Source organism: Ascaphus truei, chromosome 1 (assembly GCF_040206685.1).
Source record: "Ascaphus truei isolate aAscTru1 chromosome 1, aAscTru1.hap1, whole genome shotgun sequence".
Taxonomy (NCBI): domain Eukaryota; kingdom Metazoa; phylum Chordata; class Amphibia; order Anura; family Ascaphidae; genus Ascaphus; species Ascaphus truei.
Window position 1 is genome coordinate 47,291,678 of NC_134483.1, and position 18,424 is coordinate 47,310,101.

The 18,424-nt window shown below is 41.2% G+C and overlaps 1 protein-coding gene across 3 annotated transcripts in view; it reads right to left on the reverse strand.

Moving 5' to 3' along the window:
- Nucleotides 1–4,782: 4,782 nt before the first annotated feature.
- GOLPH3 (golgi phosphoprotein 3) overlaps nt 4,783–18,424 on the reverse strand; it is a 34,341-nt gene continuing 20,699 nt past the window's right edge. Inside the window, exons 2-5 of one of the 3 annotated variants that reach the window (XM_075587518.1) lie at nt 10,182–10,283; nt 8,921–9,052; nt 7,717–7,831; nt 4,783–6,707 (exon numbers count right to left, since the gene is read on the reverse strand). In XM_075587518.1, the coding sequence (XP_075443633.1) occupies nt 6,283–6,707; nt 7,717–7,831; nt 8,921–9,052; nt 10,182–10,283 (774 nt within the window). In that variant the 3' untranslated portion in view covers nt 4,783–6,282. The remainder of the gene's footprint in view (nt 6,708–7,716; nt 7,832–8,920; nt 9,053–10,181; nt 10,284–18,424) is intronic. The other 2 variants (XM_075587529.1, XM_075587539.1) reach the window with 2 other exon arrangements.

Sequence of the window (18,424 nt, forward strand, 5' to 3'; positions counted from 1 at the left end):
TGACACTGCTCTTTGTAGCTTCCAGTAGGCACCGCCCCTGTGTCTCTTGATTGGACACAGGGTCAGGTAACCTACCTTCACTGACTCAGTACAGTGTCATAAGTAGCGAAAATCCATTATTCCTGGCAACCTGCCCTTAACAGGGATTACGCACAGGAGGAGGATAGAAATATAGCCCCTAATCTTACCACGGCTACACACACACACACACACACACACACACACACACACACACACATTGTAAAAACAGAAAGAAAAAGAGCATCACAAAAAAAACAAACCTTTACTTTAAGAAGAAAGTGGAACTAAAAGTGTACTGAGTCTGCACATAATAAAAATGGTGCTACTCCATACCCAGACAAGTCGACTGTCACTGGTTGTGTGCAAGTTTCACTGAATTTTAGAATAAGCAGTCTCATAAACTTTAATAGTCTCAGCACGTTTCCAGTAACAAGCCATATATTAGTCCAGAACCCCCAAATCTCACTGGTTTCTGTCCTTAGAGCCCCCTGGTATTTGACCACAGAACAAATAACCCTAAATGATGTTGATGGAAAACATGCATTTAGTTTTGTCATAAAGTCAAGAGTATAATTAGAGCAAGATAAATATAGAGCAATGTATTAATTAACTGAGCTCATGACTGCAGGGCACAGCGGGCTTATATACAGCATATCCAAAGTATGCAGCGAAGCATTAATAATGAAATGTTCTTCTGCACAGTTCTTGCTTGAAAACAAGATTTCAGTATGAACCATAAAAACCTTAGTTGGCCTGGTAAACTCCCGGGGGAATTATTCCTATTCACAATGCCATAGCTGGGTTACTTAGCTGCATCGTTAACTTGCAGAGGAAACTTCTCCCGTGATTCATCTAACTAGCTCAACTCAGTTAACCCCTTCGATGCTGGAGAAATATGCTGCTGCTCCCGCAAGGTTACAAAGCACCAGTTCTAATTTATTGGACCGGCATTAAACTGAAAGCACACAAGTATCACAGCTAACATTAAACACACACAAAGTCCCAGCAAGCTGAAGAACCCCCAACCCCACCATATCATTTGTAAAGCATATATATAGTGTCAAAAAGGAGAGCTACTCAGCGTGGCCAAATGCATACAACAAAAGACAGAAATGCCCAACGCTACATCCAATGTGACAAAATACATACTGCAATACTGCAGTGCTGATATTCTCGTGAGTAAAGGTCATTTAGTTAAACCCTTTGGCCAAAGCATTATAAGTTTGCAGCCACGTCCACGGCATGACCAGGAAGCACATCCTAACACTACCTGATAACATTCTCTTTTACCTCTGCTGGAGGGAGATGACCACATTGGGTCTGTCCTACACGGGAACATGAAAAAAAACTGTTACTTGGAAAGTGGTGCAGGGGGGGAGGGAGGGGGCACTAACCTCCAAACAACTGATACCAGTTGCAAATTAAAAGTAATAAACACACAATATCCCAGCTAGCTCAAGAACCCCAAAACCCACCACATCATTTATAAAGGCTATATATAGTGTCAAAAAGGAGAGCTACTCAGCGTGGCCAAATGCATACAACAAAAGACAGAAATGCCCAAAGCTACATCCAAAGTGACAAAATACATACTGTTTGGAGGTAAGTGCTCCCCCCCCCCAGGGTTTAAGCTCACCCCACCCCACTTTCCAAAGATGTGTTATAAATAAAATAAAAAAATTGATACACAATAAGAGACTTTGTCATTTGACCAACGAGTGCTTGGTAGCATTTGTTTGTGTAACAATAAATAAGTCACACTAGACAATTTTGATATGGATTGTTTGGACATAATATACAAGGCATGTATTCTTATATATTTTTAAAGGACTACACTGCCACCCAGCGGTCATTTAGTGAATTACAACACCAAATATGCAATCCCTGTAGTGTTTGCAATCCATATACAGTACTTAGGCTGCGGCCACGCTGCCGCTGAGTGCGCTTGCCACGCTCACTTCTATAATATCAAATGTGTACAGCCACATTGTCACAGGCGTTTTTCACCCCATGCTGCAATGGTCTCCCATATAGAGACTGCCTCCGCATATGTCTTAGGGTATATGGTTTCCAAATCATAATAGCAATTGGATCATAAGATCTGCGCCCACAGTGGAGGTCCCTGAGCCGTCTCTCAGCTCAATACACGGAGCGGTCGCGTCTCCCCTCTCCCGCACTTCCGGGTTGGTTTCTCGGGCGCGAAACTCTTGCGGTATCTCGGGGCTGACAGCTGTTCTTGTGTGGAGCCTCCCTCTTTGATCCGGCTGAATATTTCAGACATATTGCACTATGTTGTATATGTTTCTTATTTTTCATGGTCTTTGCGCTCCCTCATTCTTTTAGGTTTAGACCTATGTCTTTGCAGTTTACAGTTTGCACTTACCTTCTCTATTATGGGGTACCACCTCATTGGTTTTAATTATGTTTTATATTGTTATAATTGAATACATTAAAGTGATTATTTTCTAGGGATGTTTTGAGTGCTCATTCTTGAGACTTCTTTTGTGAGAATATACACACGCACGCACGCCAATAGAAATCTTGGGGTCCAGTTCAAATTAAAGGAGAAGAGCCCACCTTGATTAATCCCCCCATCTTCCCCTTGTTATCCCCACATCTCTCCCTCTCCCCCCCATTAAACCCCACACAACGTATTGTGTGTTCCTTAGGGGTGGGAGAACGAGGTATGGGGAGAGACAGAGGGGGGCGGGAACTAGAGACAAAGCAAAGGATAGAGAGCGAGAGGGGGAAGGATAGAGAACGAGAGAGGGTGTGGAGAGAGACAGAGAGAGAGAGAGAGAGAGAGAATGAAGGAGAGACAGAAAGAGGATGTAAAGGAGAAAGAGACAGCCCCCCTGTGGAGAGATGGCAAGAGATAAGAGTGTGAGTGAGAGAGAGGGGACAGGGATATTGGAAGAGGTTCTGAGTGTGCCCCTCTGCCTACCGGCTGCCCCGGAGGATTGAGGGATTCTGTTAGAAACCTGTGGAGGGGGCCTGCCGATGTGCCTGCTGAAAGGTGTCTGTCAGTGGAATGTCCCTTCTACCAGTCTACAGCAAGTTGCCTGGACAGGCACCTCCAAAGACACCTTCCAGCAGGCCACCTCTGTGGATCAGGCCAGATGGAGGTTTGCCTGCAGGATAGTGAGGGAGAGGCAGCAGCTGGGGGTCTGCAACCTGCAGAGAGCCGCAAGTACTGTAGCAGCGGAAAGAGCCGCAGGTTGCCGGCCCCTGCACTAGGCATTCCTCTCTTAAGTTGAATTAACATAAATTAGCATCATCCTATATTTCTAATGACATGCAATGAAGACATTGTCTCAGTTCATAACATATATGTATTCTGGTCATACAATGTTATTGGCCTCCCTCACACATTATACTGCGTGGCATTAGATGTTGGCGAAATACAAATAAAAGATAATATTGACGGGGGTTATGTATTTAAGTAAACCAGCTGTAAAAAAGTAGAAGAAAGAAAATAGCACCATATTTTTCAAAGAAAACTCTTAATTGCTTTTAATTGTTTTTCCCCCCATGATAACTCGTGTGCCATTTGTTGCACCACATTTTGCCCCAGTTCTTCAGGCAGGAGACTGACACATAACCCATTCACCCACTAAAAGTGACATCCCCACACTGTTTATTAGTTTTCCCCTGGTTTAGAGAAATATAGATGGGAGGAAAAACTGTTGGAAAGGTTGCTACAGGCTTTCAAGTTCTCTCAATTCTAAATATACTACATGGGAATGCTCCCAAGTGGCATATGTGGGCACTAGTTCAATGACAAACAGAAATGAAGACATACTTGTGCAATATTTGACCTCACTATTTCCACGGAGATTGTTCCATGCACCTACTGCCCATCAAATGGAGAGTATTTTCCATGAATCCATCACGTTCTTGCATGATCTGTTTTGTAGCACTAGAAGGTTCCATTTGATAACCTATGTAAAGCATTAATGTGTTTGAAGTGCTAAATCCTCTTTTCTCTTTAAAGCAGCAATACATTTCTCTCCCCCGCTCCCCCAACTTTTTGTGTGTAAAGCATGTGCCAATATATATTTCTACATTCTTACTAAAGCTGGCAATCATTTGGTGCTCATGTTATAAATCTGTAAAAATCCTGATTGTGTGCCTAACGAAATGGCTGCCTTCTAACTTTGTGCTGCAGTCTGAAATGCTGCAGCTGATATGTAACAATATATTACTAAGTGTTGCATTATTGTTTCAGCTTTCAGTCATAGACAGCCTGCTGTTTGAAAACACAGCAACAGATCTGTTTGTGATACTTTGTTGTCAAAGGGAAGAGCTCAAAAAGGTGTGCATCAGAGCCTGTTTTAAAAGAAGAAGTGGACAAGACTTCCTAAATGGTTGCTGCAGCTAGCAAAAGGATAATCAATACATTAAGAAAGTCATTAGAACATGTGTTTTTTGTTTTACATAGCTTCCATGCACACAGGGAATAAGGTGCCCAACCAATGTGAAACATGCAGGTACATTTTCCCTCAGGCATTCATTTCACACTTAAGGATTTTGCTGCATCAAAGTGGTTAAGCTACAGAAATGTTCTGGTTCGTATAGTTTGTGGTTACATGCCCCAGTGTGTGGTTGTGTATTTCAGGCAGTCCCACCAACTCAGCATATCACTAAAAGTTGCCAAGTAGGCCCATACATTTCCAGCTATTAAGTTAATTAGCAAAATAAAACAATTGTGCATTATAGCAGTCACAATTTTCTGGTAAAAATGACACAATAGTATCGCTGTTTCAGGCACTTTAAAGATCATAGTTTATTTACTGTATAATAAAAATCTAGTATACAGATTAGAGGGAATCTGATAATAGCAACTATAGTTATTCACCATCTAGGATTTTTGCTCTCAGTATACCAACAAAAAAATGTTAATGTTTCATCACCTATAAAGCCCCACGGTCATCCCTTCCTGTGCGGCCTGGCCCTGCAACTGACGCCGATGCTTTCAGGTACCTCTGGCACTGAAGGGGATGATTTCTATGCAATGTATTATATGTACAGAGTGAAGCCAACAGAAGTGTAACCCACAGTGGTACAGCGTTAACAAACTTGTAAAAGTCACCATTTAGAGTTTAAACATTAATGGGTTAACCTGCATAATTTTATTTATAAAAATGTATTCGAGTTCTCGTTACAGAAATTGTCGTCATCTGAGCCGCAGTCATTACTTTGCTATCATATACATGCAACATTTCTTAGGATTGACAGTCGGTGTTTGATCGGACGTAGACAGACGACATTTCTAGTGGAACATGTTAACCTAGGTGAATACACAGAAAATTAAAAACTGCACCCAACATGTGTACTGGTCCAAAAAAAGCATCTCGCACAGAAAAACAGAAAGATGATAAAACAAAATCACGTCATGTGTAACACATTATTTAAAAGGGTATACATAGCAGAGCACCTGCACGGTCCAAATGTCACTGTAGGCCTTCCTTTACCGCTTGCAAATAAGAGGCTGAAATGTAATCTCGCATGTGGGTTCTGACATTAGGTGTACAACTCATCAGATCTTGCAAAATAGTAAGATGGGAGGAAAAGGGGGAATTACTATACAACTGAAACTATTTACATTATATAATGGAATGTAAGCCATCCCAAAATGGCATTCAAAAACCATGGGACCTCTCTATACTAACCTAACACTTTAAGGTTTAAAATTATGATTAGTAGAAGTGTACACTAAATGTACAGAAAAAGCAAACCTATGGAGAATTTTTTTTTACTGAGCAGCTTAAAATGATACATTTATGCTAAAACAGTTTTAATAAGCACTAACCAATGAGTGTTAAAAATAAAATGGAGAAATTGGGACAACGCTATTTAACTTTGGTGATGCAAAGGCCTTTTTGTGACATGTTCTCCCAAGTCTGCAACTTGTAACTGCTGCAACAAGCCTTTCTGGAGAAACTTGAGAAAAAGCTAATCCAACTCTGCATGCATGCTTTTTGCTGCCAGTTATTTGTTATTTAACATAAACCCTTGCGGTAACTAGAAAACAAGGTTACAACAGTTACACGAGTTTAAAGAGTAGTGGAATGCCAATATGGCAAGAAAAACATGTTTCTCAACAGGAAGGTGTCTCGTACCAGCAGAATCTGCATACAGACACAAATAAATGTCTTCTGAGCCGATTCATTATAAGCAAAAAGGTACAAATCACTGAAAAGGTCAATAGAAGCAGAGACAACTGGTTTTATGTACCATGAACACTCCAGTCCACTGTATTTACTTTGTAAAGGTGGCAACCACGGCCCATAGGATTTCATTGGCGTTTGCCTTCATGCACTCAATCTCTGGGTCTAGATCGAGCAGTTGCCGCACTCTTTTCATGGCCAAGTCGTACTGTTCATCCAAAAGCGGGGCAAAAGCGTTCTCAACGACGTCGGAAGAATGGGCTAGGTAGATCAGGGCCAACAAACGCTTGTCCATGCGATGCGGATCTTTCACCCATTTGTCAAGAACCGCTTCCTGCACCTTCTTAATGAGACGTTGCTTGATGTTGTTGTTGGTTAGGGGGTGTGTGGTCATGTCAAATAGAAGAAAGTTCTGTTTCTCTGTAGTTAGCACACCCTTTTCCACAAGATTTTTAGCTAAACGTTCACGCACATTTCGTAACTGGAAGTGTAGTTTCAATGGATTCCATGTCTCACCTAAAATAAATTACAAATATTTATAATTATAGCATGTGTAGAAGATTACCAGCAAGTTGAAGCGCCAGGACAAAATTAATCGAAACGATATATAAAATATATTTGATTTTGCCGGTTCACATGGTGCATGCATCAGGTCCTGCTCGTCTCCAACAAAATGGTGCGGGGAAAAAAACCTGAATGAAACTTAAGTTTTTATGGTTGTGTGTTTCACCGAGGGGCAGGGTTTGAAAAACTTACAGGCAATGTCATTATCGACGGTAACCCCGTAGTAAAGTTTATTTTCAATTCCAAATCTTATGAAAAGCAGAACACTAGTGATAAGTGAATAATAGTGTCTCAATATTGCAAGACTGTGAATACAAAAAAATAAAATTGTATGCAACCACAAATGTAAAAACAGATGTATTGTTAAAAGACTGAACCTTACCTACTGTAACAATGTATGTTAATATTTGTTATTTTATTGTTTTTTTGTCCTCCAACCCTATTGTACAGCGCTACGGTATATATTGGTGCATTATAAATAATAATAATAACGTTCTGTCAGCTATGGAGATCTTTGATATTAGCCATTGGAGGGAATCAAACTTCAAAACATCTGATATAATATACTGTGGCCTACAGTTATAAATTTGTATCATTTTCAAGGACAATTTTCTGCAACATCTTTTAATGATACACCATGAAGTTCTTCAAAGATGAACATGAGCTTTTAAGACCCAACCGCTTCTTAGCTGAAGATGGTCAACTGTAGATTTTCAGTAGATCTGTGTGCACCAAAAAGGTGAAGATATCCGACTAGCATCCTCTCAATCCACCTTTAAGAGCCACCTTAAAACACACCTGCTTAACGAAGCATATGAGTAGTTCCGTGGCTGATACTATACACCTTGGCCCCTTGCAAACATACTTACCAGAATGCATTGTTAGCTCCTCTGGCATCCGACTCCCCTCCTCAAATACGTCTTACAAATTATTATACTTGGGAACAAACATTTGCACTTACCACTAAGAAGTTCAATCCAGCTTTGCACAGTTTCCGGTGTTGGAGTTTCCTTTATATGCTTCAAGGCTTCATCAAGCATTACATCGCCTGTGGGAGCTTCAGACTTACAGATAACCTATGGAAGAGAGGTTTGCAGAATTGGCATTACATTACTCTCAGTAATACAACCAGCCTTGAGTCTCATCTGTGATGCAGGATGAAGACCCACTTATTATTCACAAACTTATTAGCCAATAAGTTACAGAATGTTCATATTTAAAAGCTCAAACCCTTCCAATGCATCCAGCACGCAGTAATAGAGCAAGATGCAGCACTTTGTAGTTTAATTATGGTGTGAAGAACAAGTCTTTGACATTCCACATAAAAAGCGCACCCGTTTGCATTAATAAGTATCCAATTTATTTCAACAGTCTTGACATGTGCACCTCTGCTAAAGGCGCATGGACAACTGGATATGCAATACAAAAGAGGCGCGGTCTATACGCCTTCAGCCAAGGTGCATATTATGTACCTGATATAGGTCAAGTGAGCATGGTGAGTATTGCTCAAAGGCTCAACACCACTGCTCCTATATTCAAAGCCCCCCAGCCCCAAAACTAAGAATATGGCCTTAAAATATGCTAGTGTTTTCGTTCACTGAATAAGGCTGCGCTTATAGCGCCGGCGAACTCGTGTCAAAACAAATGCATTGCTGCCGTCGTGTGCGCTTATAGTAAGGACGGAGCGACGGCTTGGTCATGACTCAATTTGATTTTTCCAGCAAACGCAGCGTGACGTCACCGTCGCCGGCTCTATAAGCGCAGCCTTAGGGGGTCAATGTTTATTTTGGTTGTTCCACATCCATCGTAAGGAAGTAAACAGAGGGCACCAAAATCAGCATGCCTTAGAAGATCAGCAGCGGGGGCAGAAGAGGGGTGGCAAAATCCGAACGCTATGTCTCCCCTAGATGAGAAGTGTAGGACACAGCAGATTAAAGACACATGCCCTCCTTATTAAAAGGACAATTAGAAAAGGGGACTGGACAAAGGAGGGTCAAAATCCATACTAAATATCTTTTTACACATTTCTCCAAGCACTAACAAAATAAACTTTCAAAAATACCGTTTTAACTATTCAACCATAACACACAGTTCAATTTGGTCTCACTTAGGACTTTAAAAACAGGTCTCAAGTCCAACACTTGCACCAGGTAGTGTTCGCTTACCTTTCTTGCTAGTAGACTTCTGCGCCTCATACCACAAGCTTCGAGTTGGATCCGGTCCCTAAATGCCAGTTCGATTAACATACAGCCACGTAAACCAGCGGAAATGCAATCATTCCAAAAGGATGTGTAACCCTGAAAGGAAACAATCACCCGGGCATTCTGTTTAAACGTTGCATGGCCAGGTCCCGACAGGATGCACTGGTACAAAACAATAGCAATCCTAACAAACCAAGCGCCCATGCACACCACAGTATGAGATTGCCCAAACATGGAGTGCATACTGACAATGCTCTGCAGATCTCTCAAGTACTTAAACCGTTCACTAGATGATCAGTGGGAACAGACAGCATACACTATAGATCAGCACACAACCATTTTGTAACTCAATAGAATCTGTACAAGTTAGGAATTGTATTTAAAACCAGAGACATAACATAAAACACAGACAAAGGCACTGTACCGTATATAAGTATTTCTGGATGTGCACTGAGCTTTGTCTGTGTTTTATGTTATGTCTCTGGTTTTAAATATATATATTGCCATGCTCAGTAGCACTCCTCTGTGAAACTTATATGCTTATATATATGTTGTGGGTATTTTGGGGGTTCAATATGAGCTTGTAGGTGTTCTACAAGTTAGGAATTGATAGGACTTCAGAAAGCCATCTTCCTAAGCCCAGCATTTACACATACTTGGGCGTGGTGAGGCCCCATATCCGTACCCTTGAAATTGTGCAATTTTTTTGGCTGTGAAAATAAGAATGCAGCACCTAGGCACAGCAGCAGAGAAAAGCATTTCTGCAGAAAAACCTTCATTTAGCACATAATTGTTGTAGAGCAGGGGTTCTTAACTTGTGGTCCATGCTCCCCACACCCCGTCCACCAAGGGGGTCCTTGCAATATATATATTTTTAAAGTACTGCCTAAAACAGAACCAGAAAAATAAAAATGTAAACTTTATCCTATTCAGAGTACATACTTTTCTTAGCTAATTTGTAACGCATTTTTATGACAATATAGTATTTAAGAGTGTCAGGTACATAGGTAAATAGTTGAAGCTCTAGGGGTCTGTAGGTACAAATGTGTGGAAAACCAGTGCTTCAGAATAAGCCAGTCCCGCTAGGACCACTCCAAATGTGCTAATGTATGCCCTAATAGGGATAGGGGACTAGTACCTGGTGCTATTGAGCACCAATAAACAGTACATAGTTTGTCCCATACAATGAGAGATAAGGGTATGGAAACCCACAGGTGCAACTCACAGTTCGCTTCCAGGATCCATAGAGCGGTCTCAAAGCAGCAATCAGCGGCGTGCAATCCACCAGGCAGGACAACAGGAACAGATGAAAAAGGCAGTGCACTGCCTAAAAAGCAGGAGGCTCACGGTGGCATAAAAACAATTTAATAAATGAAGGGATCAGACATAGCCCCCCACAGCAGCAGCAGATGACACACCTATGCGTTTCGGGCCGTGTGCCCTTTATCAAGGTGTACTATGCTCCAAAGATAAGCCGGTATATAAATACAAGCGCCGTTCGTGCCAACGAGTGACGTCACGATCTCTCCTCCAATCCACTAACATCCTCTACGTGTATACAATTTGATAGGCTGGAGAAATGGTGTCTGTCTCAACAAACTTTATTGAGACCTGCATCACAACAAGTGTGTGCAGGTTCTTGGATAGGGACTCTGATTGGTTGGTGATGACAATATTGAAAATAACTTTATTAAGGACTCACAAAAATACAATAAAAAGAGGATAGTGACGTCAGTCATTCACCTAATCGCCCAGTGCAAGAAAAATATCCTAACAATACAGAAAAAAAGAAACTAAATATTAAAAAAGGAGAAATCCTAAGAAAATGTAAAAAAAAAAACACAAAAAAACCCACAATATTTGAATAAAAGCACAAAACAAAATTAAAAGACACACACAAACAAATTAATTAATATCCCCCAAGATCCTGAAAACACATCAGTGCCTATATAAACCAACATCTTTATTAATCATGACAAAAATAGCACTGCCCGAGGGGGGATGGTCGATTACTTAAGGTGTGTGGTATTGAATCTGTCCCTTGTCATGTGAGGGGTGGGAATCGGATCAGGAGGCTTGACCATAGAGAGGCCTACTGGATCTTCATGTTGAAGACCCAGGTCCCTTTCGGGCTCAATACAGATTGGGACCTGGGTTACTTCCTTTGATCTGGTGGCTCTCTACGCTCTTGCTCTTGACCCCCCCCCCCTAATATAATATCAATATAGATATCTTCATAATATTTGATTTATCTTGCCTCAATCAGTACCTTATTGATACAACCCCTCTAATTATTTCAGATATTTCAAACAATTCTGATATTTTAATTATTTTAGATATTTTTGTATACTCATTTATTGATATCTTATTTTTTGCTCCTCAAGTTTATGTAGACTTGTTTCTATGATTATCAACTGCTGTTATCAAGTATGTTTACTTTACGCATTGCACATCTTCTTACAAATTACAAGTATTGATTTATGCAAAATATGTTTGACCTGGATTTAATGAAATTACTGTAATTTTTCTAGTATATGTAATTTTTCCAGTACATGCATGAGAATCATATGTTGCCTTTCACATCCCCCTGGAGTTCCAGGGTACACACCAGTGCATATTGGGCTATTTTTGCCATGAGTAATAAAGATGTTGGTTTATATAGGCACTGATGTGTTTTCAGGATCTTGGGGGATGTTAATTAATTAATTTGTTTTTGTGTGTGTTTTTTTGTTTGTTTTGTGCTTTATTCAAATATTGTTTTTTTAAATGTTCTTAGGATTTCTCCTTTTTAATATTTAGTTTATTTTTTTTCTGTATTGTTAGGATATTTTTCTTGCACTGGGTGATTAGCCGAATGACTGACGTCACTATCCTCTTTTTATTGTATTTTTGTGAGTTCTTATTAAAGTTATTTTCAATATTGTCATCACCAACCAATCAGAGTCCCTATCCAAGAGCCTGCACACACTTGTTGTGATGCAGGTGGACATGCTGGGGTCTCAATAAAGTTTGTTGAGACAGACACCATTTCTCCAGCCTATCAAATTGTATACACGTAGGGGATGTTAGTGGATTGGAGGAGAGATCGTGACATCACTCGTTAGCGCGAACGGCGCTTGTATTTATATACCGGCTTATTTTTGGAGCATAGTACACCTTGATAAAGGGCACACGGCCCAAAACGCATAGGTGTGTCATCTGCTGCTGCTGTGGGGGGCTATGTCTGATCCCTTCATTTATTAAATTGTTTTTATGCCTCCTGCTTTATAGGCCTTTTTCATCTGTGTCTGTAGGTACAAGAAAGAACCACGGGTGCAGAGTAACTGTGTGTACTTGTTTATTTATTTAGCATGTTGATGTATAGTGCTGCTAGTTTTACGTAATGCAGAGGTCCCTGTCCCATGGAGCTAGGTTATTGGTGCCTGAGGCACAGGGAGATAAAGTGACTTGCCCAAGGTCACAAGGAGCCGACACCAGGAATCGAACCAGGTTCCTCGGCTTCAAACTCAGTGCCAGTCAGTGTCTTTACTGACCTGAGCCTCTCCCTGGAACATCTCTTTCCTTAATGTGGTAGCACCGCTATCGTATCCCTTGCCAGCTGTGGTTCACAATACTTTTAATGCCATGTCTTCCATTTCCCATATCATTTGGGTTGTGTAGTCCAACCTACTTATTCTACACGGGCAGGAACATCAGATAACATTTTGAAGTTGACCTGATTCTATTCTGCCATATTGTTCTATCCCAGGCAGGCAGGCATTACATGCAGTGGACAGTCAGCGTTTTGGTCGCGGGCAAACGTCTCATTCCGAACCGGTAGTACTATAAAATGGAGCCGTCAAAAGCAGCCAAATAACGCATGTATACATTATACAACACACACAAAATAATAGTGATGTAAAAATACCGGACACCTGGTCCCTTAAAATGCCACCTTTGGTGTCTGTCCTGTGCGCAACTACTGACCCATCAATCACAGCTGCAACTTCAAAGTTGGATCTGGTGCGCTGGCACCAGCGATTGACAGGTCGCCCGCGCAGTGAGGAGAGCTAGGAGAAGCAGAGAGCAGAAGGCAGAGGCCACGCAAGGGCAGGGGGCAGAGCAAGTTGGAGGTGTGTGTCAATGTTAGTGCGAGTCTATCCTGGATACCCACTGACATACAGAATTTTCTCGGGCACCTAAAATTTTCACCCTGGCGCCTGGGTTTTGTGGTCAGTAACTGTGCCACAGCCGCTCACCCGTTCCTGCTTTAGTAGTGCAACATCAAAGCCGGATCGGGTGCCGACAGGTGACAGGTCACCTGGAGCTGCTCCGTTCAGTGTGTACTGCACGAGAGAGGGTTTCTGGATCGAAGAGCATCAGCTCTGTGCCCGCCCCTGCTCTCCGTGTGGAAGACGGGAGCAGGGAGACATACGGTCCGTGTCAGCGAGGGAAGGGGAAAGAGGTAAACGTTAGGTCCGGGTCAGCGAGAGAGGGGGGAGGGGGAAGAGTGAGGTCCGTGGCGATCTGCTTCAGACATCTAAAAAGAGAGGCTGGTTACCCGTTTAAATAAAGATAAAAACGAAGGATTTTTGGACAGTCGGACGGTCTCCACCACGGTCAGTCCTCCAGGTCACTTGAAGCTATAATGAAGAAACATTGGAGTTTATTAAAGGGTGATCCAGCTTTATAAGGAAACCTGGAACATTTCCCATCTATAGGAAAGCAAACAGTAATAAAAACATAGTGGCTTCTTGTAAACTTAGATCTAGTCAGGGCCCCACATTTAGTTTCAGGCCATCAGGCAATTACAGGTGCAATAGGGGGGAGATGTTTAATGTGCACCTTTTTTGATCCCAAGAAGGAGTACACATCTTCCTCCAATGGTGAATCATTTAACGTTAAGGGGTTCATCAATTGTTTTAAAGCATTTGTTGTTTACCTATTGACCTGTAGTTGCGGTCCCCAGTATGTGGGTCGGACCACCGACCTCTAAGTACGAGGTTTCTAGAGCACAGAAGAAATATTATTAATGGGGCCACCAACCACTTTGTTTCTACACATTTTTTATTAGCTCATAATAAAAATCCGGAAGAATTTAAAATGATGGGATTAGAATTAATTTCCCCTCTCGGTTCTAGCGATGGATCGAACTAAGCTTGACGTTAAACGTCTATTACTACAGCGGTGCGCAAACTGGGGGCATGGGATTTTTCTGGAGGGGCGCGTGCAGTTGCTTAGGCCCCGTGCTCTGGCCAGAGGCATTTAAATTAAATGTCGGGGGACCGCGCGAGATCTCTGCAACTTAAATTTACTGGGATTCAGCCGGCTTCTGGCCACATCACCATGACAACGTGGTGTCATGTGACGTGTCCTCATTGAAACGCGGGACAAATGACATTGCGGGGTCACGTGACCCTCGGCATCATTTGACACAAGGTTACTGGGGAGTGGGGGGCACGAGCGCTGGAACCAGCACATATGGGGGGGGGGGGGGAGAGAGAGAGAGGGCAGCAAAAAAATAATAATATAATAATAATTTGCGCGCCCGTGTATTACCATATTGTCTGAATGAAAATCTTTGATATATCATCTACAAATTAGAATTTAGTAGATGTCATTAGGTCACTATTCATATCATTATGGTATTCCATTAATATATATTTTTTTTTCATTGATATATTTTGTGGTATTGTCCATTATATAGTTGTGTATATGTTATTACAAATAATTGTTATTCTCTATTCACTATTAATAATCTAGTGCCAATATTAGTTTTATTTGTTTTATACTCTATAGAGAATTATCTTTCTTAAACACTAGTATTTTTATTTACAGTAGTTCTAGATATAGATCAGTGCATAACTTAGACTGAGGGTATCTATAATTATATTTTGCATCATGAGTTAAGTTTCTCCATGTTAGGTGTATATGTCTCACTTTGGGCAAATCTCCTGTCTGCTGTGTTTCTTCCTATTCGCCAAATCAGCTCAAACTACGCTGTTTATGTGCGGTCCTCCACACTTGGTGGGTAAATCCCTGAAGAAGTCGGCTGTTACCCGATAAAACACGTAGGGCTATTGCGGCATCTCGCAGCCATGACCGGCAACGCCGGGCCGTGCATGATACTCCCATAGTAGGCAGCTGATCTGCGTTACCTTTGGGATTTCCTTTAAATGCGGGTGATGACTATACTGCGCTGGATTGTGTCGTTTACATGCAGACATTTATGCTCCATTCGGAAGCTGAGGTTCGTGGATCCCCATTGCTGCTGCAGGTCTGTACGGATCAAAATCTTCCTCCAGTGGACTGCGGAGTCTCCAGCCAGTAACCGGGTTTTATATCCAATGCTTGTTTTTATTATTCATCTTGCAAGTGGACATCTGTCTCCACTTTAATAAACGGTCTATTTTTTTGTTATGGTAATGCACTAGAGTTGTGCGCTTTTTCCGTTCTGTTTTATAGATCTGTATTTTTGTAAGTGATACTTCCTTAGAAGAGTTGGTCCCCCTCCTCGGAAGTGGTTTTCTCCATAAAAAATAAATGATACGTATGTGTGCTAGGTAGCACTCCAACACAAAGCAAATGTATTAATAAATGATCAGGTGCACAGGAGCAGGGAACCACCTTATACCCCCCAAGGGAATCAATAATATACACAGGGGTCTCCGGCACGCAATAAGAAAAACAAAAATTTAATTTGTCATTAACATTTTTGTCTGTTTCTTCTTATTGCGTGCTGGAGACCCCTGTGTATATTATTGGTTTTCTCCATGATCACGGGACATTGTGCCAGTTTGGTATACGTTATCTTTTTATTACATATGGACATGTTCTCATTGTTTGCTTAATTCATAATGATATTTGTATGCACATATTGTATATACATTTATCAGAGATGTAGACATGTATGCAGTTTTGAGTTTGGATGACACTATTTTCTAAAATTCTTGCAAAAGTGATGGTAGTTGCCCGAGAGGTTGTTTATTTGATTTTCCAACTGCAGCCAAGATCTGTCATTAACTTGACTTCAAGAGGCACAGCCCTGTAGGTAATCTAGCAGCACGGTTTCATTGGTAGCATATTAATAACAATTCCTTTTATGTGTATAGGTTAAGAGGTGCAGAGCTTTCTTTTCACATTGTATAGCTACAAGCAAAGGTTCCCTTTGACCAATCACAAGAGAAAAAAAACACAGAAACTATTTGATTGACATAATACTACTCTTATACTCTGCAAAAGCAAACAAAATCCATCGTGCCCCACAAACTTTAGACTCCCTATGCCTCTAATAAAAGAACACCTACAGTGGTGTGAAAAAGAAAGTACACCCTCTTTGAATTCTATGGTTTTACATATCAGGACATAATCATCTGTTCCATAGCAGGTCTTAAAATTAGGTAAATACAACCTAAGATGAACAACAACACCACATGACATATTACACTGTCATGATTTAACAAAAATAAAGTCAAAATTGAGAAGCCATGTGTGAAAAACTAAGTATACCTTATGATTCAATAGCTTGTAGAACCACCTTTAGCATCAATAACTTGAAGTAATCGTTTTCTGTATTACTTTCAGTCTCACATATCGTTGTGGAGGAATTCTGGCCCACTCTTCTTTACAACGTTGCTTCAGTTCATTGTGGTTTGTGGGCTTTTGTTTATGCACAGCTCTCTTAAGGTCCAGCCACAGCATTTCGATCGGGTTGAGGTCTGGACTTTGACTGGCTCCATTGCAGCACCTTGATTCTTTTCTTTTTCAGCCATTCTGTTGTAGATTTGGTTGTGTGCTTGGGATCGTTGTCCTGTTGCATGACCCAATTTCGGCCAAGCTCTAGCTGTCGGACAGCTCACAGGAGACTCTAGAATACTTTGGTATACAGAGGAGTTCATGGTCGACTCAATGACTGCAAGGTTCCCAGGTCCTGTGGCTGCAAAACAAGCCCAAATCATCACCTCCACCACCGTGCTCGACAGTTGGTATGTGGGGTTTGTGCTGATATGCTGTGTTTGGTTTTCGCCAAACGTGGCACTGTGCATTATGGCCAAACATCTCCACTTTGGTCGCGTCTGTCCAAAGGACATTGTTCCAGAAGTCTTGTGGTTTGTCCAGATGCAACTTTGCAAACCTAAGCCATGCTGCCATGTTCTTTTTAGAGAGAAGAGGCTTTCTCATGGCAACCCTTCCAAACAAACCATACTTGTTCAGTCTTTTTCTAATTGTATTGTCATGAACTTTAACATTTAACATGCTAACTGAGGCATGTAGAGTCTGAGATGTAACTCTTGGTTTTTTTGCAATTTCTCTGAGTATTGCACGGTCTGACCTTGGGGTGAATTTGCAGGGATGTCCACTCCTGGGAAGATTGGCAACTGTCTTGAATGTTTTCCACTTTTGAATAATCTTTCTCACTGTAGAATGATGGACATCAAAATTGTTTGGAAATGGCTTTATAACCCTTCCCAGATTGATGGGCAGCAACAATTGCTTCTCTAAGATCATTGCTGATGTCTTTCCTCCTTGGCATTGTGTTAACACACACCTGAATGCTCCAGACAAGCAAACTGCTAAAACTTCGGCTTTTATAGAGGTGGTCACACTTGCTGATCAATTAATCAAGGGCATTTGATTAGCAGCACCTGTCTGCTAATTGGCATCTTAATTCCTATGGAAGCAGTAAGGGTGTACAGTACTTAGTTTTTCACACACAGCTTCTACATTTTGGCTTTATTTTTGTTAAATAAATCATGACACGGTGTAATATGTCATGTGTTGTTGTTCATCTGAGGTTGTATTTACCCAATTTTAAGACCTGCTAAGGAACAAATGATTGTTATATCCTGATATGTAAAACCATAGAATTCAAAGAGGGTGTACTTTCTTTTTCACACAACTGTATGAGCACATTAGACATTCTCCCAAACATGCCTTACCCCATGAACACACAGCTTACAGGGCTTCAAACTGCAGCAATGGCTCTGTGTTATGAAATACAAATGAGCACAAAGTGCTACATTTTTGCTTCTTATTCACTTTAACGTGGATGCCTTAAAAACATATGTCTGCCGTTTCACAGCTTATAATGAAAGCCAGTGCCATGCAAAGACCGGTTGTCAAAAAAATAAAGAGCAGTTTGATGTAGGCCTAGTACCAACTTGAACCAATGACACCAATAGGTTTGATGGTTTAAAAGTCACTTAAGTATCAGCTCTGTTTTACTTGATTGACAATAGGGACTGTGAATGGGAAGTGTGACTGCAAACATGCTTGCTCCAATGAAATGATAAGACCACCAGATTTACACATGCACACCATTTCCAGCAGACAATTAGAAGGGGGAGGGGGAATACTGTTGTTTACAAGTGTTCTGTGGCACCCAACCCTGGTATTCCCTGAGGAAAATTTGGTAATGGCCGACATTTAACTCAAGACACCAGCAAGCGATTTTTTTTTCTCCATGGCTTTGACATTTGGTCTATGTAA